Here is a 26,214-nt window from a genome sequence, read left to right as displayed (position 1 = left end):
TTGATGAAACTGTCCTGAGACTAGTCCTCCTTGATCTCCAGTCAAGTCTTGCTTCCTCCTCAAGTTCCTCAGAACCACCCTAGGCTTCATTATAACATGTCCTTGTGTCTTTTCCTTTCTCTCTACCTGCCCTGCTAACTGAAATCTCCATCTTAGCAAGCTTATACATTTTCATGACTTTCTTTGTCTTATTCTCAAATTTGCATTCCTGATATATTTTTCCTCTTATCAAAAGTGTTTTCTCACATTTCTGCCTTTTTTTATTTATATATATATATTTTATTGTTGATTTTAGAGAAAGAGGAAGGAGGAGCGACAGACAGAAGTATCGATCTTTTCCTGTATGACATACCTGTCTTTCTCTTTTTTCTTTTTCTTTTTTTACAGAGACAGAGAGAGGGATAGACAGACAGGAACAGAGAGAGATGAGAAGCATCGATCATCAGTTTTTCATTGCGACACCTTAGTTGTTCATTGATTGCTTTCTCATATGTGCCTTGACCGCGGGCCTTCAACAGACCGAGGAACCCCTTGCTCAACCCAGTGGCCTCTGGTCCAAGCTGGTGAACTTTGCTCAAACCAGATGAGCCCGCGCTCAAGCTGGCGACCTCGGGGACTTGAACCTGGGTCCTCTGCATCCCAGCCCGATGCTCTATCCACTGCGCCACCACCTGGTCAGGCCATCCCTGTCTTTCTTAATGACGCTACCATCCTTGATATTCAGACTAGATCTGATGACCTTGAGGTCTTTGCTTCAGTCATTCTCTGTAGTCAGTCTGTGCATGTGTACTTTCCTGGAATAGCTACCTTCATTGTTTTCTGTCCTGCCATTTTCCTGGACTAGGACCTTACAGTGATCTCATTCCTTTAACAAACATTTATTGGGCACCTAATAAATTGGCCTGCCTAGTAATGGCAGGCCTGTACTGGTCACCTATACTTCATCTAAATTGCCTCCCAACTCATTTTCCTACTGCCTTCTTTTCACCTTTAATCCATCTGGCCTAATTTTCTTAAGGCATTCTTTTTCTAATTTCACTTTTGGGTAGGCTGATACAAAATTTATTGTCCAAATGGGGGTAATTTTGTGAGTTAATGGGGAGCAATATATTTTTTTTAATTTTTATTGATTTTAATTTATTGTGTTTATATAGATTCAAGTGTCCCACCAAATATATCTCAAGGGGCACTATTATTTTAAATTTCTTGATTTTAGAGAGAGGGGTAGGGAGAAAGAAAAAGAAACATCAACTTGCTGTTCCACTCATTCATGCATTCATTGGTTGTCCCTTGTATGTGCCCTGACCAGGGATTGAACCTACAACCTTGGCATACCAGGATGACACTTGAACCAACTGAGCTAACCAGCCAGGGCTGGGGGGGACTATTAATAATGATGCTGGAACAACCTACTCCTAGGTGGATTTTCTTGGATTCTTTCTTTTCATTACCCTCAATTTACTCCTCCAGGATACCCCAGCTGTCTCTCTTCTGTTTTCCACTTCATGAAGCCGAGAAAAACCTGAGTGTGCTGGGGCAGGGGATGGGAGGAAGGGTAGAAGGAAGTATGGGAACTAGAGGAAATGAATGTTAATGCTTGAAAAACATTAACATAGTCTATTTTTTTTCTTCTTTTCCAAGTGAGAGGAGGGGAGATAGAGAGACAGACTCCTGCATGTGCCCCAACCAGAATCTACCCGGCCACCCCTGTCTGGGGTATGCTCGGAACCAAGCTATTTTTAGCACCTGAGGCAGAAGCTCCATAGAGCTGTCCTCAGCACCTGCGGCTGATGTGCTCTACCAATCGAGCCATGGCAGCAGAGGGGAAAAGAGAGTGAGAGAGAGAGGGAAGGGGGATGGGGAGGGGTGGAGAAGCAGATGGTCCCTTTTCCTGTGTGCTGTGACTGGGAATCAAACCCAGGACATCCACGTGCCAGGCTGATGCTCTACCACTGAGCCAACAGGCCAGGGCCAGCATATTCTTGACAAGTGAAAATGAGGAGGCAAATGACAAGAGAGCGAAGTAGGGAAATAGAAAAACAATGTGTGTTGGGGAAAGAAAATTACGGTTAGATTTCACTCTTCTGTTCAGAATATGTTTCCCATTGACCATCAAACCATATCCGTGACTTTTGCCCCATCATTTCAGTGTTCTGGCTGGTGTTACTTCAGACAACTTGATTTTTAAATTTATTTATTCATTCAACAACAACAGCAAATTTTTGAGTGCTTGCTAAATGCTGAGAATACATTGGTGAACAAAGGGAACAGAAACCCCTGCCCTCATGAAGCTTCACGTCATAGTATAATCTTCCACTGATTTCTGACTACGTCAGCCATGTCTTAACGTCCTTTTAAGAAAACAATAACTGCTTGTCCTCTAGGGCTCAGCCAAAGTTTTGCCTTTATAAAGCACCTTTCCTCCAGCATTTTAGCGTTTTAAGCATCCCGTCAATTGCTGCCTCCCTTGGCCCCCTTCGTCTCCTGATTGGGGATCTTGTAGTTTATAATTTGCTGTCTTATGGTCTTGCCATGTGCTCCATTGTAAGTTCCTTAAATGTAGATATATTTCATACTTCTGTTAGTCTGCTTGGGCTTAAACACCAGACATTTATTTTCTCATAGTACTGGAGTCTAGAAGTCCAAGATCAAGGTGACTAGCAGATTTGGATTCTGGTGGGACTCTTCCTAGTTTAGAGATGGCCACCTTCTTGCTGGGTGCTCACATGCTTTCTTCAGTTTGTGCTTGTGGGGGGAAGGGGCTAGGAGTGCAAATGAAATCGAGCTCTCTCGTATGTCTTCTTACAGAAACATGCTAATCCTATCAGATCAGGGTCCCACCCTTATTTTCACTTGTCAAGAATATGTTGGCACTGGTCAGTTGGCTCAGTGGTAGAACATTGGCCTGGCGTGTGGATATCCTGGGTTTGATTCCCAGTCACAGCACACAGGAAAAGGGACCATCTGCTTCTCCACCCCTCCCCATCCTCCTTCTCTCTCTCTCTCTCTCTCTTGCTCTTTCTTTCTCTTCCCCTCCATTGCCATGGCTCGATTGGTTAGAGCACATCAGCCCCAGGTGCTAAGGATGACTCTGTGGAGCTTCTGCCTCAGGTGCTAAAAATAGCTTGGTTGCAAGCATAGCCCCAGATGGCGCTCTCAGAGTGATAGCTCGGGGCAAAGCAGACAGACTGAACTAGCACATATAGCTGGAGCCAGCTATGGACCAGGCGCTGCAGAGTAAGCTATGATGTGACTAGGCTCCAATGTTGCAAGAATTCTGTTACCCCTTAGCAAGACAGAGCCTAAGAAAGAGGATGTAGACGAGGGCCTAGTGTCTGGACTAGAGCAAAAAATGAAATTTTAGGTGTACCCTCAGACAGAATCCCAGTTGCTATTCTGTAAAACATTTCTTGAGCAGCTATTTTGTGCCAGTCACTGTGTCACTGGTACTAGGACAGTGATCGGCAAACTGCGGCTCGCAAGCAACATGTGGATCTTTGGCCCCTGAGTGCGGCTCTTCCACAAAACACCACATGCGGGTGCCACCTCGATAAGGAATGTACCTACCTATATAGTTTAAGTTTAAAAAATTTGGCTCTCAAAAGAAATTTCAATCTTGTACTGTTGATATTTGGCTCCGTTGACTACTGAGTTTGCCGACCACTGTTAGGGGAACAGGTGAACAGACTGAAAGACAAAGTGATGTGAAGACTTGTCATTTGAGTTACTGAATGAAGGCTGTTTCAGCTCATTTTTTGTAGAGACTGAATTGGGAGTTAGATGGCTCCAGTTCTGGGAGCAGAGCATGAGACAGGAAGAAACCAGGGGGGATTTTATACAAATTGCTCATTCTGATGCTGGCTCTGTTGGTCCTAAGCTCTACACTGGCCTCTATGTCTAACCTTATGTTCTCTGTTTTGATTAGTTCCCCCTGCCTTTGAACACCTACTCTTCTGTGTGAGACCCTGTGTGAGACCCAATGTTAACACTGCATCTTGTTATCCTTGTACAGTATAGTTCTCTGCTAGTATGAAGAACAGGTGACATGTACAATTTCTGTTTTTTCCTGCCAGATGGTGAAACTGGGACTGAGGAGGTATTGATTCCAAAGTATCATTCCTGAAAAATCAGAATCTCATACTTGCAAGAGAACTCCACAGAGGTGTTACCAAGGAAGTCAAAGTCTAGAAAGCTCCACTGACGGACGGGAAAGAGAAGACCCAAAGGCCACTGGGATGCTCCAAGCAAGAGAAAATGAGGAGAAAGACAAGAAACTGCAAACATAGGACAGTTAAAGATAATAAGACACTCACAGAAGCGAGTGACCAAGAATCTGACAAAGATGGTAGTCAGTTCTCTGACCCTGCAACAGATGAGAGAATTCAGGCTGAAAAGAGACAGTACGTATGTACTGAGTGTGGGAAAGCCTTTAGTCAGAGTGCGAACCTTACAGTGCATGAGAGAATCCACACAGGAGAGAAACCCTATAAGTGCAAGGAGTGTGGAAAAGCCTTCAGTCATAGCTCCAACCTTGTTGTTCATCGGCGAATCCACACTGGCCTGAAGCCCTACACGTGCAGTGACTGTGGGAAGTCTTTCAGCGGGAAGTCACACCTCATTCGGCACCAGGGCATCCACAGCGGGGAGAAAACGTACGAGTGCAAAGAGTGTGGGAAAGCTTTTAGTCGGAGCTCAGGCCTCATTTCACATCACAGAGTTCACACGGGGGAGAAGCCATACACCTGTACCCAGTGCGGGAAAGCCTTTAGTCGGAGCTCAAACCTCACTCAGCACCAGAGAATGCACAAAGGGAAAAAGGTTTACAAATGCAAGGAGTGTGGGAAATCATGCGTGTCTAATACAAAGATTATGGACCATCAGAGAATTCACACAGGGGAGAAGCCTTACGAGTGTGATGAGTGTGGGAAAGCCTTCATCTTAAGGAAGACCCTTCACGAACACCAGAGACTTCATCGGAGAGAGAAACCTTACAAATGTAATGAGTGTGGGAAAGCTTTTACTTCTAATCGGAACCTTATTGATCACCAGAGAGTTCATACTGGAGAGAAACCCTATAAATGTAACGAATGTGGAAAAACCTTCAGGCAGACTTCTCAAGTTATTCTGCATTTGAGAACCCACACTAAGGAGAAGCCCTATAAATGCAGTGAGTGTGGGAAGGCCTATCGTTACAGCTCACAGCTTATCCAACACCAGAGAAAACATACCGAGGAGAAAGAAGCCTCATAAATAACATAGATTGTTGCTGGGAGGACTAATTGCTACTTTTCAGAAAAGCAGTTTTTCAGTATCATCAACCTTAATTCTATTTCTAAGAATCCACACAAGGAAAGTCATCAGAAGCAGACACAGATTAACAGAAGAGATATTTGTGCCAGCAAGGTATATAATTGCAGGAAGAAAACTAGATTGTTAACAGTACAGGGTTTAATGATGGGCTCTGCCTGGAATGGTTTTGCAGCCATTGTAAAGATTTTTAAAGAATATTTAATGCCATGGGGAAAATGATCTGGATAAAATTGAAGATAAAAAACAATGAAGTATGATCCAAATTTTTTTAAATTATGCATGGGGAAAATATGGGAAAGAAATAACACCTAACCAAAAATGTTAACAGTGATTTTCTCTGGGTAATACGATTATAAGTTATTTTCTATTCTTTATACTTTTCTATGTTTTTAATATTTTCTACAATAAGAATGTACTACTTTTGTATTTAGGAAAAGAGTGCAGTATTTTTCAAATGCAATGGGTACATGCTCATTGTTGCTGAACGGTGTTAGGAAAGGTGCCTAGAACATAGACTTGAAAGTCCTGGAATGGCAGCTGATCCTGGAACCTACTAGGAGCGCGTCCATGAGCAAGCCACTTCTTTTTAGAACCTGTTTCCTATGTAGTGAAAACATTAACACCGGTCCTTGGTCTTTTTTCAGCTTTAAGATAAGCTGACTTTATCGTTGTCAACAAAATGTATATCCCCTTCCTTCGTCAGAGTTAGGTTGAAAGAACACAGCCAAAGTTGACTATGTCCTCCTCTGCCACAGTTGTAGAAGGATCTGCCGATAATAGAGACCGCCCAGGCTCCATCTTTTCAATGTACGTCTCCAAAACCAGCACAAAAATGGATCCTTATGAAATTGAAACAGTTGCAGGTTCATATCCTTAAGAGAGATAAAGTCATCATAATCTAAACCCAGGGGAAGACTGCCTTCATGTTTTCTGTTGTTGTTTTTTTTTTTAATTTTTGTTAACTTTAATTTATTGTGTTTACCTGGATTCAAGTGTCCCACTGAATATAACACCTTCACCCCTCACCCGCACCCCGTGTCCCTATTTATGCCCCCTCAGCCCCCTTTCCCCTAACTCCCTCCCCCCTTCCCTCTGGGATTTGCTGTCCTGTTATTTGTATCTCTGGAAATGTATATTTATATATATTTTGTATATATAGTTTTACTAATCCCTTCACCTTCTCTGATCCCATCCCCTCATCCCCTTTCCCTCTGACAGCTGGCCCTCTGCTCCCTGTGACCCCACCTCTGCCTCTATTCCATTCCTCAGTTCACTTTGTTCATTAGATTCCACATATAAGTGAGATCATACGCTATTTGTCTTTCTGCCTTCCTGTTATGTGGAGCTTAGTAGCTAAAAGTGTACACTTTGGGGTCAGATACTTACGTTTTCTGATCCCAAATTGACACACTAGTTTGTCAGTTTTGGACAAGTCACTAACTGCATTTAGCGTATGTGTAAAAAGGGGTTAACATTTTACTTTAACACCCTACAGCAGTGGTCCCCAACCTTTTTTGAGCCACGGACCGGTTTAATGTCAGAAAATATTTTCACGGACCGGCCTTTAGGGTGGGATGGATAAATGTACAAAATAAAATTATGCGACCAGCGTAAAAACTGTGGTATTTTTAAATATAATTGTCAAATTTACGAGACAAGTGTCAAGAGTGAGTCTTAAGATGGATGTAACGAGGGAATCTGGTCATTTTTTAAAAATAAAACATCGTTCAGACTTAAATATAAATAAAACGGAAATAATGTAAGTTATTTATTCTTTCTCTGCGGACTGGTACCAAATGGCCCACGGACCGCTACCGGTCCGTGGCCTGAGGGTTGGGGACCACTATCCTACAGGATTAAATGAGATAATAATGCACCTAATGTGTAACAAACCAGACAAGTGGTAAATAGTAGTTGCTTAAGTGTAGGATGTTGGAACATTGTTTCTAAACACTTAGCAAGAGCTTTCTAGAAAAGTTAGTTTTACCTAAGGTAGCATTTAAAGATACTTTCAGGTGTAATGAACCCAATACCAAGTACTAGCAGTTTAAACCTTAAGAAATCTGGGGAGGCCTTCAGAGGCGGATTATAGTCGGTTGAGGCCCTGGGCACAGAAGAAAATATTGGGCCCCTTAAAAAAAGAGAGAGATGGGGCCTGACCTGTGGTGGCGCAGTGGATCAAGCATCGACCTGGAGTGCTGAGGTCGCTAGTTCAAAACCCTGGGCTTGCCCAGTCAAGGCACATATGGGAGTTGATGCTTTCTGCTCCTCCCCCCTTCTCTCTCTCTCTCTCTCTCTCTCTCTCTCTCTCTCTGTGTCTCCTCTAATAAAAATGAATAAATTAAAAGAGATGGGGAAAATAAAAATACATACTAGCCATATTTTCAAGTAAATAAAAAAATATTATCTACTATTAATGTTAAAATTGCACATATGAAACCAAACGGTGTCATTAGAAAAAGTGTAAAGTTGGCGTTTTGCGGGGCCCTTCAGAAGTCGGGGCCCAGGGCACGCACCCCGGCTGCCCGCTGTTAAATCTGCCTCTGCCTACAGGTAAGCAGTTTCAAATTTTGTTTGGCAACTCAGCAGTTTATCAAACTTCCATCTTAACTCCATAACTTTCAGCATGTTGGCTTTCATTTCTTGCAACCTCACGGGTGCAAGATGGTGGCTGCAGCTGCAATCTCTTCGCACAACTCCTTCAATCCCAGACAGTGAGGAAAGAAGCCGTGACTTTCTCATCTGGTTCCTTTCTGCTTTGATCACAAGAGAAGAGCCTTTCCCTGAGGAAGGAAGGGATGGTGAGCAGTTAACACCGCAGGTGTTCACTAACTTCTGCTGCCTTTATGATCAGCCCTCCAGAGGCCTTGACTGTTTCCAACCAGCATTTTAACCATTTGAATCCTTAGCTCAAAATCCATCTGGGAACACTTGGAAACTCCCCATGCTCAACTCAACCGTTCCTCTTTTCTTTACATACATGAATCCCTAAGCCTAATGCCATTCGTCTTATGCACATAGTAATTGTTTCAGGAGCTATTAAGAATGTGTATCTCATTTGGTCGTCATAACATATATACAAATGTTATAAGAAAATTGGGTCAGTGAGGTTAGGTGACTGGCTTATAAGTGGTCAGAATTTGAACTCCGCTCTGACTTTCAAGTCTGTGCTTTCTCATACCAAAGTGCCTCAGCCCACCATGACTGTTCTGTATGTGACTGGGGACCAGTTGGGATTCTTCTGAGCAGCCACTCTATGAATGGTGAGTGTGCCTGGATAATCATTTCATCATGGTTTTAGAAGGAAAATGCTGCCAGTCTTTTCTGAGTTAGATTTATGGTCTATCTCTGTAACCTTACAATTTAGTTTTAAGAATTAGGTATATTTCATCCTTGCTGTTACTGGAAAGAAGGAAGTAGGGAGTATGAAGGGCATATTAGTATAAAAAGAGATTGGTTTTGTTCTGTTTTCATAGGAAAGTGGCATACACGTAATTTTGTGACCTAATAGACTCTCTTCGCATAGTTACTCAGAAAGGTTGGTTGCTCTAGAACAGACTGCTGCATCCAGGAGACAAGACTGAACCATTGGCCACCTTGTGTAGCAACTTCCCCAAGAATGTGAGTGGACATGCGGGTAGGGTCACCCACATGTGGCCGTGGCTGAACAGAACAGCAGTGAGGGCACTCGCATCTTTCCTTTGTCACGTTTCCTTTCGAAGTTTCCTTTCCATGCCTTTTGTCATGCCAGCCATCCTCACCTGCCAGTCTCCTGCGTGGAAACTCACTGTGGCTCCTGTCTACTGGCCCTTCAAAAACTGCTCAGTGAGCTTTCTGTGTGCCTGCCTGCCAGGGGTTATTTTCTGAGCACTCAGTACTGTGGAGTAGAGTTGTTGATGAGAGAAGTTGATCCCATATTTCTGAGCGGGTACTCTCCCACCAAGATGTTGCCCCGCCCCTGCCACAGTGTCTGGAATTCTTTCTTCCAATACGCTTTCTTTTCCCTCTTACAAGACTTAGTGATCTTCGAGAGTAAATACCTCTAAGACGGGTACCATGTCATCTCAAACCCAGAGATCTGAATAGAAATCTTCCCACTTCTTGCCCCAGGCAAGCTGAGATAATGGACTTCTGAGGAGGCCCTGGCCCATCTTCTAGGCTGATACCTGTCTTGAGTGGAAGGAGTACACTTTGGTAAGTGGTCCCTGTACCGGTTTCGATAAATAACCTGCAATATAATCTAAACTGATTATCCACCTTCCTCTAGAGCAGGGGTCGGGAACCTATGGCTCGCAAGCTAGATGTGGTTCTTTTGATGGCTGCATCTGGCTCGCAGACAAATCTTTAATAAAAAGAATAACATTAAAAATATAAAACATTCTCATGTATTACAATCCATTCATTTCCTACCGCTCATGTTCATGGTTGCGGGTGGCTGGAGCCAATCACAGCTGTCCTCCGGGACAACACCAAATTTTTATTGGATAATGCGTAATGTACACGGGTCATTGTATGGCTCTCACGGAATTACATTTTAAAATATGTGGCGTTCATGGCTCTCTCAGCCATAAAGGTTTCCGACCCCTGCTCTGGAGTGTACCAAGACTACCAGCTGTTTACTCCAATCAGTTTAAGTCTGCAGTTCTTACCTTCCTGTCAAGCCCTTTCATGATACCCCCTGGGATTCAATGTCTGTCTCTTTGAAGTGTTTTTGTCAGCTTCCTGCTCTCATAGAAACCTGGTTGTTCCCCAACAGCAGTGCTTCCTCTGCGGTCCCTCAGTTGTTAGTTTTGTCTTCCTCAACCCAGCTGTGTGTACTGCCATGTCTTCTCTATTCTCCATCAGAAACCCAGCTTTTTAGAAATGTATATCACTAAACTATGTGTATTACTCATCCCTATCCCTGTCATCTGCTAGAATCCTGTGCACGCACATGTATTAAAAGTATCCTGGCCCTGGCCCGTTGGCTCAGCGGTAGAGCGTTGGCCTGGCGTGCAGAAGTCCCGGGTTTGATTCCTGGCCAGGGCACACAGGAGGAGCGCCCATCTGCTTCTCCACCCCTCCCCTCTCCTTCCTCTCTGTCTCTCTCTTACCCTCCCACAGCCGAGGCTCCATTGGAGCAAAGATGGCCCGGGCACTGGGGATGGCTCTGTGGCCTCTGCCTCAGGCGTTAGAATGGCTCTGGATGCAACAGAGCGATGCCCCAGAGGGGCAGAGCATCGCCCCCTGGTGGGCATGCCGGGTGGATCCCGGTCGGGCGCATGTGGGAGTCTGTCTGTCTGACTGACTCCCAGTTTCCGGCTTCGAAAAAAAGAAAAAAAAAAAAAGTATCCTAAATATTTCTGAGGCATGTGAAGAGGCAGTATTTTTATCCAAAGACATCTTGGTTGTATAGAATTGCTCTCATGTGGAATAGAACCACATATGTCTCTTTTTTAGTTGAGAGAAAAAGTGAATTAAAGTCTCATTTTATATAACCTTGATTAAAGGGAAATAGGAAAGAGAATCTCACATAGAGAGGAGAGTGTCTCCCTAGGCTTAGAGATATTTGTCAGTGATGGTGTGTGCTGTGTTAGATCTTACTTGGAACTGGGAAGAAAATTGAAACCAAAAGGAGCTTTCACTAGCTGAGTAATTCCATTGAATCTAAATCCTATAAAACTAAATTTCATTTCAGCTCTATATCCTCAGTGACGGACTTCCTCTGTTAATTTTTTAAATTGAATATAAATGAAATTGTATCCTCATGTTGCTAGATTGTTTTTAGAAATTAGACTGTCTTTAATCACCTCTGATGTTATAAAACTACAGTCATAAAACTGTTTTTTGCAGAAAATAGTTATAATTCTACCAATAAATATCTGTTATTGTTATAAATATCGCTGATTTTTTTTTCTTTCTTTCTTTTCGCTTCCTTTGTTCAGAATGGGAAGAAGACAGTTTGCTTTTCTTTAAGCAGCTGTTTTTGGAATGAAGAAGTGATTCTGGCTTGTTTCTGATTGAGATATAAATGAAGCTTGTTATTTTCATACTTGTACTACTTAAATGAGAGCTCTCTAGCTGTTGGAAATGGCCTTCTGTTATTCCTTTGAGGACTTGCATGGCCGGTTGTTGTCCCACCTCTCTGGCCTTGTCTGTGTTTCTGCCCTGCACTATTATGTAGACCTCAGCTGGCTGCAGAAAACCAGCCATGCTCCCTGAAGTCTATTTTGGCTTCAGAGGTAAGTTCGCAAGTGAAAATGGAGATGGCAGACTCTTTTCTGGACATATAGATACAGGACCGGACTGCTTTTCACTCCTCCCACTGACCATTTTGAGTCCACATGGCACAGTTTGACTATAGTTGTTGCAGACATGCAAAAGCTGTAACCAGACCTTGAAACTAAGACCAGTGGACTTCAAATCTGGGAATCACAAGAAGTAATTTCATACATTTGGATAAATTTCCCAGGCCCACCAAATCAGGGTATCTGGAACAGGGCCTAGAAATCTGTATAAAACAAAACTTTTGCAGTGGGGATCAAGAAAAAATTCTATTAGGAGCCTTGTCTCCTTACACAAGGGCAGGGTTTGAGTTCTGGGGGTTGGGAGAGGTGGAGAATTGGAACTGAGATCTTCATAAGAAGCCCAGATGTTTGTAAGATTACACCCCAATGTGGTATGTGTATTTCCAAGTATACATAGACCAGTAATATTAAAATTTGAGGTACGGTATCTAATTGTTTTGAGTCGAGCTTTATGGGAAGTAAACTCAAGATAATATGCAGCAGATTTACTGGAGAGTGTTACTGGGATTAACACCTGTAGTGAGAGAGAAGGGAAGCAGGATTAATAGAGGGAGAAGTTAGCCGTGTTGCAGTCACAGAATCACCGGTGCTGCCTTTGTTGGCTGCAGACTCTGTTAGACTGCATAACTTTTCAAAACTTTAAAACTTGAGGTGAGAGGTCTGGGTCTTTTCTACCCCTTCTCTGACCAGTTATTGAATACAAGCTCTACCACATCACCCCAAAAGGAATCATGATCTTGGGTGAGGTAGACTTCTTCAGCTGACTGTGTTTGCAATTAAGATTGTTCCTGGAGAGGGCAGACAACTGAGGACTTTCAGACTGCCCCTCCAATGAGGTGAGAGGAAAAGGACAATCTAGGGGGATCCAACCAGTGCAGCAAAATGTCCTCTACTGATCATCATGCAATTACAATAGAAATATTGACTTTTCTCAGGCGGCCTGACCCCTTTTCCAGCTTTCCCTTTTTTGTGAGTTCTCTCATTCCTACAAGATTCTTTCGTGAGGATTTAAACGTGGGTAGTGGTATAGGGGGGTTATCACCAAGATGACATCCAAATCTGGGTCCCTCTAAGTGACACTGACCAGAATCTACCCATTATGTGTGCCCTTCAGGGCCTAGATAAGCTATTCTATAACTAACACTCCCCACTGTATTTGAAGACATCCAGGTGTGATGGTTAATTTTGTGGGTCCACTGGACTATAGGATGCCCAGATACTTGGTTAAAAATTACTCTGGGTGTACCTGTGAGGGTGATTCTGAATGAGGTCAATATTTGAATGGGTAGGCGGAGTAAATCAGATTGCCCTCCCCAATATGGGTGGGCCTCATCCAATCTGCTGAAAGCCTGAATAGAACAAAAATGTGAAAGGATTTGTTCTCTTTCTGCCTGTTTTTGAGATGAGACATTGGTCTTCTGCTGCTTTTGGACTCAGTCTGGGATTTTCATCATCAGTTCTTCTGTTCTGAGGCCTTTAGACTCGAACTGGAGCCATACCTTCAACTCTCCTGGGTCTCAAGCTTGCGACTGAAGATTTTGGGACTTCTCAATCTATATAATCATGTGAGCCTATTCCTTGAGCCAATCTATTGATTCTGTTTCTTTGGAAATCCCTGATAAGTACAGCAGGTATTATTGGGGACATGCCAACCCAATAAATGCTCTTTGGGGGTGATTGAGAGTTGTTCTTTGTTGAACATATTTTTCCATAGGGTATTATGAGAGGAAACAAAGTTATGTTTAGCTTGGTGTAAGGGCATATAAATGAAAGAGAGAGGCATTTGAGAAGAAGTTGGAGGCAGACAGATAACAGTTCAAAATGGGGCTAACCTCAGAACCTTGACCAGCTGATATGGAGGTACCAGTCTGAATGTTAAGGTTGTGTTTCTCATCTTTCTAAAAAAAAAACCCCACCCTATCAGGGTTTTTTTTTATTTTATTGTTTGTTTTTGGTGACAGACAGAGAGAGGGATAGATAGGAACAGACACGCAGGAAGGGAGAGAGATGAGTAGCATCAATTCTTCATTGTGGCTCCTAAGTCTCCTTAGTTGTTCATTGATTGCTTTCTCATATGTGCCTTGACCAGGGGCCTCCAGCAGAGCGAGTGACCCCTTGCTCAAGGGCAGCAACCTTGGACTCAAGCCAGCCACCTTGGGCTTCAAGACAGCAACCTTTGGACTCAAGCCAGCAACCATGTCTATGATCCCAAGCTCAAGCTAGCTATCCCACGTTCAAGCCAGATGAGCTCGCACTCAAGCTGGTGACCTCGGGTTTCAAACCTGGGTCTTTTGCGTCCCAGTCCAATGCTCTATCCACTGTGCCACCGCCTGGTTGGCTACTAGGGTCTTTAATGGAAATTGGTATGTTTGATGGATGGCAAAGCATCTGGTGTAATCCTTCCCTCTCCAAAATGGAAGGTCAACTGTTCCCTCCTGCCAAGTTAAGACAAAGTTGAACAGGAGAAGCACAAAGATGGGGTTGTGTTGATCTTGTTTCTCAGAGATAAAGTGGTAGTGATTCTCATCTTTTGGGTAAGGGATACACCAACAAGGAGATGAATTCACAAGGGGGGTCATTATTTACAAGCCATGTTTCACGGTAAGAACTGCCAAGGGTTCAAGAATGGATGGGAAAAGGTGCCCAGAAGGTCGATAAGAGAAAGTACTCCCAAACCACCTCAACTGAAATGGGAATAACAGTGAGGTCCAACTCCTTCAGGAGGCAACAAGGGTCCTCAGGGCTTGGGCCATGTGGTTCCTCTCTGCATCCTTAGCGTCTGGGACGCAGGACCTCCCCTACTCCTTAGCTGGGAGGAACCAAGACCCAAGGACCCGTCAGCTCTGCTCTTCGCGGCTCCTCTGGGAAAAGCATGGAACCATAGAGATGTGGCTTCCTAGAGAGTGGGGGATGGGCACGGTGGGTGTGGTGAGCGGCCGGAAGTCGCAGCACCCGCCGGTCCTCCATTATTTTGGGCCTCGGTTGCCGTCGCGTCTGGTCTTCGAGTCCAGTCCCAGTGTTCCGGCGCCTAGGCGACCGTGTCCGCAGCCGGAGCCTCAGCCAGAGCCCGGGGTAAGCGGGGCGGCCTCGGGTCGGGTGGGCATGCGCGGAGGGCGGCCCGGGTGCGGGCTCGCTTGGGCGGCATCCTCCTCGCTGGGCTGTCCTCCCAGCCGCTGACCCCCAGCACTGTCCTCAGCCCGGGGCGAGGTGGGCGCCGTGGCCTCGACTTAGGTAGCTGCCGGCTTGGGGGAGACTCTGAGGACAGCACCAATGAGTCTGTGTCTGGACGGATGCTCGAGTCACATAGGGTGTGTCGCCGCTAAGAGCACAGCTGCCTCAGTGCCCGGTCCCCAGCCGGGCGGTCAGCTCTGTCTGCTTGGACGCTGGTGCTCAGAGACCTCTGGAGTCATCCCTGGAGCAGCTCCGGGACTTCTGGGGACTCTATTTCCCCCTCGAGCGGTGGACCAAGTTCCATCCTTTAAGATTGTAATATAAATGGTGTTTCTAAAGCAAACTCACACTACGTATACCCTCATTACTTCAGAATATATGTTTTAATCCTAAAACTCAAAGTATATGCTGTCCTTTGCAAGAAAGGCCATTGTCAACCTGTTGGTGACTATGTATATGATTACTGCTTTATTTTTGTTTTACAGCTTGCCAGATTAAAACTTGATAATGAACTGTCATTTGGAAACCGTTGCTTTAGACTAGTTGTTGGGGTTTCGGAAGTGTTTTTCTTAGATGGCATTGTTTTGGACTTTTGGAATAGGAGTCCCTGAACTCAGAACTTGCTCCCGCAGCTTAACTATGTAGTTGAGTGCCCTCGATGGAATCTCTGAGCTCCTCTGAGCCTTCTTTTGTTCTTTCTAACTTATGGCTCACAATCCTTTTGTGAGAAGCAAACACAATGCATGTTTAGATACTTGTTTTTTGTATCTGCAAAGTAAAAGTAAGCAGAATGCTGATCATTTGCCGTAGAACAGTATTTAGAAAATCCATTTTTTTCCAGGTTAGGTGTACGTATGTATGCGTCTATTTTAAAAGATTTTGTTTATTCATTTTAGAGAAGGAGAGCGAGAGAGAGGAAGTGGGGAGGAGCAGGAAGCATCAACTCCCATATGTGCCTTTACCAGGCAAGCCCAGGGTTTTGAACTGGTGACCTCAGTGTTCCGTGTCGAGACTTTATCCACTGCGCCACCACAGGTCAGGCATCTATTTTAATAGACTTTATTTTTTAGAGTAGTTTTAGGTTCACAGAAAAATTGAACAGAAAGTACAGAGTTCCCCTGTGCTCCCTGTCCGCACTTATGCATAGCTTCCCCGTATTAACATCCCGCATCAGAATGGTGTATTAGTTTGAATTGATGACTCTGCATTGACACATCATTGTTTTCCAAAGTCCATAGGCTGCTTCAGGGTTCATTCTTCCTGTTGTACATTCTATGGGTTTGATAAATGTATAATGGTGTGTATCCACCATTATACATAGTATCATACGAAGTAGGTTCACTGCTCTATAAATCCGCTGCTCTGCCTGTTCATCCCTCCTTCCTGTTGCCCCTGGCAACCACTCATCTTTTTATGGCCTCCATAGTTTTGCCTTTTTGAGAATGTCATATAATTGGAATTGAATAGTATATATAGTCTTTTCAGATTGGCTTCTTTCACATAGTATTATATATATGTTTCCTCCATGTCCTTTCATAGCTTAATAACTTTTTTTTTTTTTAGTGCTGAATAATATTACATTTTCTCGATGTACCACAGTTCATTTACCTACAGAAGGACATCTGGGTTGCCTCTAAGTCAGGGGTCGGGAACCTTTTTGGCTGAGAGAGCCATGAACGCCACATACTTTAAAATGTAATTCCGTGAGAGCCATACAACGACCCGTGTACCTTACGCATTATCCAATAAAAATTTGGTGTTGTCCCGGAGGACAGCTGTGATTGACTCCAGCTACTCGCAACCATGAACAAGAGCAGTAGGAAATGAATGGATTGTAATACATGAGAATGTTTTATATTTTTAGCGTTACTATTTTTTTTATTAAAGATTTGTCTGCAAGCCAGATGCAGCCATCAAAAGAGTCACATCTGGCTCACAAGCCATAGGTTCCCAACCCCTTCTCTAAGTGTTGGCAATTATGAGTAAAGCTACTGTAAACATCTGTGTGCAACTTGACCAGGTGGTGGCGCAGTGGATAGAGCATCAGACTGGAATGTAGAGGACCCAGGTTTGATACCCCGAGGTCGCCATCTTGAGCGTGGGCTCATCTGGTTTGAGCAAGGCTCACCAGCTTGAGCCCAAGGTCGCTGGCTCGAGCAAGGGGTCACTCGCTCTGCTGTAGTCCCCCACGGTCAATGCACATATGAGAAATCAATCAATGAGCAACTAAGGAACTGCAACAAAGAATTGATGTTTCTCATCTCTCCTCTTCCTGTCTGTCCCTACCTGTCCCTCTCTCTGACTCTCTCTGTCTCTGCCACAAAAACAAACAAAAATAACATCTGTGTGCGGTTTTTGTGTGGACATGTTTTCATCTCCTTTGAGTAAACACCGGGGGTACAATTGCTAGATAATATGGTAAGAGTATGTTTAGTTTTGTAAGAAGCTGCCAGATTGTGGCCTTACCATTTTACATTCCCACCAGCAATGAAGGGGAGTTCCTGCTGCTCCACATGCTCACCAGCATTTGGTGGTGTCAGTGTTCTGGATTTTGGCCATTCTAGTAGGTGTGTAATAGCATCTCACTGTGTTCTCTGTTGTTGTTTTTAAACAATTTTATTTACTGATTTTACAGAGAGAGGAAGGTGGGGAGGAACGAGGAGTATCAACTCACAGTTGCCTCACTTTAGGTGTTCATTGATTGCTGTCATATGTGCCTTGACAGGGCAGGCCCAGGGTTTTAAACTGGTGACCTCAGCGTTCCAGGTTGATGCTCTGTCCACTGCAGCACCACCGGCCATCCATCTCGTTGTTTAAATTTGCATTTCCCTGCTGACATATGATGTGGAGCACATACATCTTCATGCACTTATTTGGAGTCTGTATCTTCTTTGGTGAGATGGGTGTTAAGGTCTTAGGGCCATGAGTTACTTGTTTTCTTATTATTGAGTTTTAAGAGTTCTTTGTATGAAATATACAAAGTATAATACATAGTTCTGTGTCAGATGTGAGTGCTTTTGCAAATATTTTCTCCCAGTCTGTGGTTGTTTCCTTCTCTCTTTAAAAAAATTTTTCCATTGATTTGAAAGAGAGAGAAGGGAGCAGGGGAGGGAGAGAGAAAAAGAAAGCAAAGCATCAACTCATTGTTTCACTCCGTTATTCCATTTAGTTGTGCACTCATTGGTTGCTTCTTGTTGTGCCCTGACTGGGGATGGAAGCTGTGACCTCTGCAGATAGATGACGCTCTGTCCACTGAGCCACCCTGTCAGGGTCTGTCTTCTCATTCTCTTGACATTGCCTTTTGCAGAGCAGAAGTTTTTTGTTTTAATGAACTCCAGCTTATGGATTGTTTGTTTTCTGGATCAGTGTTAGAGTTGAGTAAATGCGTTTATAAAAAAAGAGGGAGGAGCTATGTACGGATAAGGTAGATCTCTAAGATACATTGTTAATTGAGGAAAGGAAGCGCAGTAGGTATTACACAGCAGTAGCAGTACACAGTAGTACATGATTCATGGTGTATATCATTTGTGAGAAAAGAGAAGTACAAAACAACAATCTGTAGATACTTGTATCTGCATATAGTATATAGCTGGAAAGATACATAAGAAACTAATGAGGAGAGGGAAACTTGACACTATGCATTTTATAATTTTAAAGTTTGAACCCAGGGAATATTTTACCTATTTTAAAATACTTTATTTATTTATTTTACAGAGAGAGGAGGGGATGGGGAATGAGAAGTAATTGCTTCACTGTAGCTGTTCATTGTTTGCTTGTCCTGTGTGCCTTGACCCGGCAAGCCTAGGGTTTCCAACTGGTGACTTCAGCATTCCAGTTCAATGCTCTATCTGCTGTGCCACCACAGGCCAGCCTATATCGCTTGTTTTTACAAACAGAAAAATCTAAAGTACAACCTCTACTTGTGCTTGTTACCTTGTTCTGACTCTCAGCAATCTTTAGAATTTGACTTCTGTTTTATCTCTCCACTCTACTTCTACAACTGTACCTCCAAAGATTACTTCCTTTTCTGGTTTGCAAAGCACATTACTAAAAGATCTAAACTTTACCTCCAAAGGTTACTTCCTTTTCTGGTTTGCAAAGCACATTATTAAGAGATCAATATGTGCTGTTACTCCCTTGCTTTTGAAGTTATAGTTTCTTCCTGGAATGGCTTTCCTAATATTCCAGTGGTCTTTTTTTATTTTTCCTTTAAAGCCCAATCCAAAATTACCTTTGTGAATTCTTTCTGTCCTTGGTCCTCCTCTTAATTATACTTGCACATTATATTGAAATCGTGTTTATATTTCTGCCTCCTTTGCTCAGTTATAAGCATGAACCCTTAGGGTCCCCTGTGTTAAATAAAATTAATGAAGGAGCTTTCATACGTCACTGATAGTGATCTAACCCAAATAACCTTAAATTTTTAAAACTATTTGTGTCCCTTTTGGCCCAACAGTTTTTTTTCTGGGAATTTTTCCTGAAGAAATAAACTGATATTAACCAAATATTTATTAGCAAGGATAGTCATTATGGCTTAATTTATAATAGGAGAAAATTATAAATAATTTTAATACATAACAACAGAGGACTCCTTAAGTATGAATGGGCCCATACACTCTTAAAAATAATGGTGAATATTTAGTATTATTTTCACAACAGTACATGTGAAAAGTAAGGTACAGAGCAGTACCGTTGGGCCCAGTTCCGTGACCCATATTGGTACCGAGAGCAAGGACCGGAAGAACAGAATCTGGTGATTATTCTTTGGTTTTGTATATGTTTTCTAGTTTTACAGATTTTCTGTTTTGTAATAAGAAAATTAAATGTTTATTTCTAAAACAAAAACCAGAAGATTTCTAGAGAGCAGCAAGCCTAAGTGTTCTGTAATCTTATTCAGATCTGTCCAAATATTTTAACCCAGTGAACAATTTTCAGAGAATTTATAGTACTGTGTGTACAGAAAAACCACACAGAACTTCCTTCAGCCATGATTAATTGAGGTATTAGGATTGTGTCTCCTCTGTATCGGGGTTAAGACTGTGATTACTTGTTGCCTCTACAGAAATAGGAAAGAAAGCTAGCTAATATTTGACTCCATATACCAGGCACTGTTCAAAAACTTAAAATGTATTTAAAGATCAAATTCTTACAACAAGCCCTGCCTGATCAGGTGGTGGCACAATGGATAGAGCATCGACCTGGGACGCTAAGGACCCAGGTTCGAAACCCCTAGGTCTCTGGCTTGAGAATAGGCTCATATGGCTTGAGTGCGGGCTCACCAATGTGAGTGTGGGGTTGCTGGCTTGAGTGTGAGATCATAGACATGACCCCATGGTCGCTGGCTTGGGACCAAAGATTGCTGGCTTGAGCAAAGAGTCACTGACTTGGCTGGACCTCCCCCCCTGCCCATCAAGGCACGTATGAGAAGCAGTCATTGAACAACTAAAGTGATGCAGCTATGAGTTGATGCTTCTTATCTCTCTCCTTCCTGTCTCTGTCTCAAAAAAAAAAAAAAAGTAAAATGACTGAAGGAATTTCACATCTGCTTTTAGCAGTGGTCTGGTTAACTTGGGTCAGTGTCCCCAGAGCCTTGGGCAGGGGGCTTCTGTCAAAGGGTGTACTGCTGATAGCCGGGAACCTTGCATTCAGGATGTTCTCTTCATCGTTGGGAGCTGACTGGGGTCTGGGAAACTTGGTTGTTTCACTGAGTGAACTTTAATAATGATTTTTTTGGGGTCTTGTAGATGATGTTCTCCAAGCTCTAAGGAAGAAGGCAAACAAGGATTGAGGGGATCTGGACAGGAAGCTTTATTAAATGAAGACAATGACAAGAGAAAATTGGGCCCACAGTGCTCTGAGACAAGAGGGTCTTGTTAAAGGGAAGGATGATACCTGGAAATGGGGAACCAGCTTCCAAGGGAACAGCTGCTCTGTTTGGGAGACCTCCCACCTGCACTTCAGACAGTTACGGTACCACCAGACGTCTGGACCCCAGGAGGCGCTGAGCCGGCTCCGGGAGCTGTGTCGCCGGTGGCTGCGGCCAGAAGCGCGCACCAAGGCCCAGATCCTGGAGCTGCTGGTGCTGGAGCAGTTCCTGAGCATCCTGCCCGGGGAGATTCGGACCTGGGTGCAGATCCATCGCCCGGGAAGTGGCGAGGAGGCCGTGGCCCTGGTGGAGGAGCTGCAGAAAGACCTCGATGGACCAGGACTAAAAGTGAGAAAGCAGGAGAGGGCAAGTTTGGGATGGAAAGACGAGAAAATTGAGGCAGGGAAGGCTGGGCTGGAGGATAAGCCTGTAATTTTCATTAGCACTTAATAGCACATTAGGAACCCTGATGCTAATTAAAATAGGTTCATGAGCTGTTCAGATCATAGAATACCTTTGCAGGGACATGAATTTGTGAATGCGGTCTTGGGTCCCAATTCGGAATCAGCACAAAGGCGTGACTGCACTCTGTCCTCCTGGGTGACACTTGCTAATGCTGAATTTGGTTCAAGAACCTGAGGAGTCTAGGTGTTCTAAACAGAAGCAGATGTATTCTTTGTCTGCAATGATGATGTAAGCCTGGAGTTAAAAGATGGTGAGAGAATAAGAATGAAACTTTGTAGATCTGGCGAGACTTTGCCATGTGTGCCCCTACTTGAGGTTTTGAGCCAAAAGATTGGGTTGAGATATTCGCTTCTGATAAGATTTTATATCCTTGACTGTTAAATTGGGATCTTAACATAGTTTCTAGTGTGTGTGAAATATCTGTCAATCTGTAGCCCACTAGAAATATTTCTACTAGAAGTCTGAAACAGACTTCCAACTTGGCAGTGGCACCAAAGATGGACTTGTTTTACTCTTAAAAATGAAAGACTTTAGAGCAGTGTATTTCATTGCACATCACTAATCCATCCTCCTCATATGAGAGAGAAAAAAAGTGGATGCAGAGAAGGGTTCACTGGATGGCCTTAGGTCACACGTCTAGCTAGCAGCAAACCACGTGTTTAGACTCCTGCTCTGGTTTTCCTTCTACTCTAGGAAGGAAAAGCTCTGGTCTTGCTTCTACTGAAGCAAGAAGGGATAAGGCAAGGGGTGAAGAAGTAGAGGAGTGTTTTGAACCAGGTCTTATCTAAAATTAGGTCTGAAGCTAAAACACATGCTTTTAATTATTGCCTGTCACTTCCCATTCCCTCCTGAACCCACACCCAGGTCTGGCTTGTTGGCACCATTCTGTTCCGTCTCCTCTGGGAGAGGTCGCCAGTGCCGTGAGTGGGGCATTGTTTTCAAGGCAAAGTTTTACTGCTGTTTTGATGCTTCATACTTTGAGGTGGGTGTCTCTGATCTCACAGTTCTAGATTATGGGCAGAAAGAGGTCCACAGTGGTTAGGTGAGTCCATTTTCTGAAGGTACGAGAAGAGCCAGCTTATTTGGTTTTGTCTGTTCCCAGGTTCCCGTCCTTGTCCAGAACCAGGACACGCTCCAGGAGGGCGTGAGCACTCCAGGGGCAGCAGCTCCTCACACTGGTAGCCAGCTGTCAGCTGAAAGTCACCCAAGTCCTCTCACCGACCCCGTGGTGTTCAGCTTCCAGGACCCTCAACACGGTACTTACGTAGTAGCCCTGGCTTTGGATTTCCCTTCTTTTCTTGGGCCCTTCTGTGGCTTATCCTTCTACTCCTAGAGAGCTGCTTCCTCTCCTGCCTCTATATCAGGGGTCCCTAAACTTCTTACACAGGGGGCCAGTTCACTGTCCCTCAGGCCGTTGGAGGGCCGCCACATACAGTGCTCCTCTCACTGACCACCAATGAAAGAGGTGCCCCTTCCGGAAGTGCGGCAGAGGGGGGGGGCTGGATAAATGGCCTCGGGGGCCACATGCAGCCTGCGGGCCGTAGTTTGGGGATGCCTGCTCTATATGAGTTCCTTATGGTAACAAGTTTTTTCTGTTCTCCCTCTTGTCCTTTTCTGGGTCTCTGACCTTTTATCCACTCCTGTTAATGTTCTTAGTGTTATTCCAGCCCTGCATATGGGGGTCACTCATAAAAGGTTTGTTAGTCATTTCATAGCCGTCATTAACATGATAAGTTTAGACGTGAGAGTTCTGGGTCTTTCTGAATCCCTTGGTTGTAGAATATACTGGACTTGGAGCAGTGGGCAGGAACAGCAGAGATCTCAATATAGCTTTTCTTCCATCCTCAGATTCTCCTGCCCCTGAAGCTTCTGCCCTTTCCCAGGAAGAGAACCCAAGAAACCAATTAATGGCACTCATGCTCCTAACGGCCCAGCCCCAGGTGAGGTTTCCATCCTTCTTCCTTTCTAAGACCCCATCACTGCCACCTGCTTGTGGCTCAAGTGCCCTCTCTCACGCTAGCGCTTGGTGTCCAGGTCCCATCTCTCAGTCAAGGTCCATGCTATTAGAAGGCAGACTTTACATGGGGCCTCCTTATGTCTCCCTGAGGTCCCTTGCCCACCTCATGACCTCACAGTGTGAACGGAATCCTTCAGGGGGAGCTCCCGGGTAAGCACACACATACCTTTATTTCAGGAGCTGGTGATGTTTGAGGAGGTGTCAGTATGCTTCACTGCAGAGGAGTGGGCGTGTCTGGGCCCGATTCAGAGGGCCTTGTACTGGGATGTGATGCTGGAGAATTATGGAAACGTGACCTCCCTAGGTAAGGACCCTTTCTTCCCATAATCTTACCTTTATTTCATTAGCTTTTGTTCATCTTCTGATTATGAAAGTAGTATATACTTATTTTGAAAAACCGAATGTTAGAAAAAAGGAAAAAACTTCCTTAAAGTCACTATTTGTAGACAACTATCAAACTTTTCATGTATTACTTATTTTATTTCTTGTATTTGAGATTTTTTTTAAGTGTGTGTTTATATGAGTATGTGTGTATACAGTTTTAAAGCTTGCCTTCCTATGTTCTCCTCACCCATATTATTATAAATTCTTTACAATTATCTATATTATAGGCTACATAATTTATGCCTTAATTCAGTTACCCATTTTCTTACTTTAGATGATTACTATAATAACCATCTATCTCTGTGCCTAAGGCCTTTCTTTATTTCTCATTATTTTCTAGAAGTAGGATTACTAGGCCTAAGTGTTTAAAATGTTTTTTGTTTATTTATTTATTTTTTAAGTGAGAGGAGGGGAGATAGAGAGACAGACTCCTGTATGCACCCCAACTGGGATCTACCCGGCAACCCCATCTGGAGCTGAGGCTCTAATACTGAGCTATTATTGGCACCTGAGGCTGACACTCTGGGAACAACCACGCTATCCTTAGCACCCGGGGCCACGGTGGGACCAGTTAAGCCACTGGCTGCTGAAGGTGAAGAGGGAGAGAAGAGGGAGGGGGAGAGAGCTGATGGTCTCTTCTGTGTGCCCTGACCGGGAATTGAACCAGGGACGTCTGTACACCATGCGGATGCTCTATCCACCGCTCTATCCACCGAACCGCTGGCCAGGGCCTACATTATTTTAAGGCTCTTGCTCGTACTGCCTGACAGCTTTCCATAGTGGTCGCCATGCTCCCTGTACTTACCAGTGGTGCAGAAGAGTGCTCCTTTTGCTCTGTTTTCATTGGTGCTGAGTAATCACGTTTAAATTGTTGCCAATACAGTTTTTTCAAGTTACAGTATCTATTTATTCCCAACTGGAGTTCTTTGATTAGTAATAAAGTAAGAGTACTTAAAAAATATATTAGCTCTTTGTGCTTCCAGCAAACATTAAACATCTATCATATGGTGGCAACTGTGGGAATGATGTGATTCTGTCATTAAGTAGCTTACTTAGTTTGGGAGATGAATGCAGAAAGAATAAATGAGGCGAAGTATATCAGTTTAAATGGCTGCATAGAATTCGACTGTCCGTATCATGCTTAAGATTGACAACTTTATGATACTGAATTTCTGTTCAAGAACACTGCATGCCATTCCATTTGTCCAGTACTGCCTTTGTATGTTTCTGGTTACATTGATTCTTTGGAATTGGAATCTTTTCTGATGTTTTTTAATTTACTATTCTTAGCATAGATGAAAATATTAAATTTTTGTATGTTAATTTTACACCCAGCAACATTAGAAATTTATTTTATTGTTCATAGTAACTTATACCATATATAGTTATACTTACGAGACTATGTCTTTTAATATCTTAGCTATGGTAATGGTGGGTCAAATGTTCTGTAGATTTTGTTTTGATACTGTATTACCAAACTGCTTCCTGTTAATGGTACCACTTTTTATTCTCATGAAAAGAGCACTAGAGGGCCTATTTTCCTGTATGCACTTATGGTGTGGTCAGTGTTTGAAATCTCTGTTGGGTAGAGGAAGAGTACTACCTTATGTTTGTTTTTCATTTCTTTGATTATTAATGTGGTTGAAATCTTTGCACATATTTATTGGTCATTTTACTCTTATTCATGTCCTTCCTGTGTGTGTATATGTATGTATGTATGTATGTATGTATTTTTAGCGAGAGAGACGAGAGAGGAAGGGAGAGATGAGAAACATCAACTCAAAGTTGTGGCGTCTTAGTTGTTTATTGATTGCTTTCTCATATGTGCCTTGACCGGGCTCTCCTGCAGAGCCAGTGACCCCTTTCTCAAGCCAGTAACCTTGGACTCAAGTTAGCAACCTTGGGCTTTAAGCCAGTGACCATGGGGTCATGTCTATGATCCCACGCGCAAGCTGGTGAGCCCATCCTCAAGCTGAATGAGCCCTCACTCAAGCTGGCGATCTCGGGCTTTGAACCTGGGTCCTCAGCATCCCAGGCTGACACTATCCACTGCACCACCTCCTGGCCAAGCTTTTTATTATTTTTAAAGATTCTTTTTAATGTTTATTGATTTAGAGAGAGGAAATAAAGAGAGAGAAGGGGGAATAAGTGAGAAGCAGTTGCTTCTCATATGTGCCTTGACCGGGTAAGCCCAGGGTTTTGACCCGGTGACCTCAACATTCCAGGTCGACACTTTATCCACTACACCACCACAGGTCAGACTAAAGATTTTCTTTATTAATTTTACAGAGAAAGAAGAGAGAGGTGGGAAGAATGCTAAATATCAACTCATAGTTGCTTCACTTTAGTTGTTAATTGATTGCTTGTCATATGTGCCTTGACTGGGCAAGCCCAAGGTTTCAAACCTGTGACATCAACATTCCAGGTAGATGCTCTAGCCACTACACCACTACAGAGTAGGCCAGAAACATTTAAAAAATAATAATAATTTTACATTTTAAAATATTTGAGAATGTTAGAGTTCAAAGAGATCTTGGAGGTTAAATAGGTCAGCCTTAACATTGTCTAGATGTTTATATAATTTTTAATCTCTCTTTTCTATTTTTTCTTTTCATTCTATATCTCTTTTTTGTGAAATGAATTTTATTTATTTTTTTAAATTTTTATTTTTTTTAATTATTATATTTATTCATTTTAGAGAGGAGAGAGAGAAG

At 43.4% G+C, this 26,214-nt stretch overlaps 1 protein-coding gene across 3 annotated transcripts in view; it reads left to right on the top strand.

Moving 5' to 3' along the window:
* The window catches only part of LOC136314312 (zinc finger protein 197), a 59,476-nt gene that overhangs the window by 28,388 nt on the left and 4,874 nt on the right, over positions 1-26,214 (top strand). Inside the window, exons 1-5 of one of the 3 annotated variants that reach the window (XM_066245043.1) lie at positions 5,254-9,504; positions 20,513-20,982; positions 22,202-22,355; positions 22,948-23,039; positions 23,294-23,420. In XM_066245043.1, coding sequence (XP_066101140.1) covers positions 20,584-20,982; positions 22,202-22,355; positions 22,948-23,039; positions 23,294-23,420 — 772 coding nt within the window. In that variant the 5' untranslated portion in view covers positions 5,254-9,504; positions 20,513-20,583. Of the gene's footprint in view, positions 1-4,566; positions 5,112-5,253; positions 9,505-14,541; positions 14,670-20,512; positions 20,983-22,201; positions 22,356-22,947; positions 23,040-23,293; positions 23,421-26,214 lie in introns of those variants that run through there. The other 2 variants (XM_066245044.1, XM_066245046.1) reach the window with 2 other exon arrangements.

This window comes from Saccopteryx bilineata, chromosome 10 (assembly GCF_036850765.1).
Source record: "Saccopteryx bilineata isolate mSacBil1 chromosome 10, mSacBil1_pri_phased_curated, whole genome shotgun sequence".
Lineage (NCBI taxonomy): Eukaryota > Metazoa > Chordata > Mammalia > Chiroptera > Emballonuridae > Saccopteryx > Saccopteryx bilineata.
Note: the sequence above shows the minus strand (reverse complement) of the source record. Positions and strands in the feature narration are given on the sequence as shown.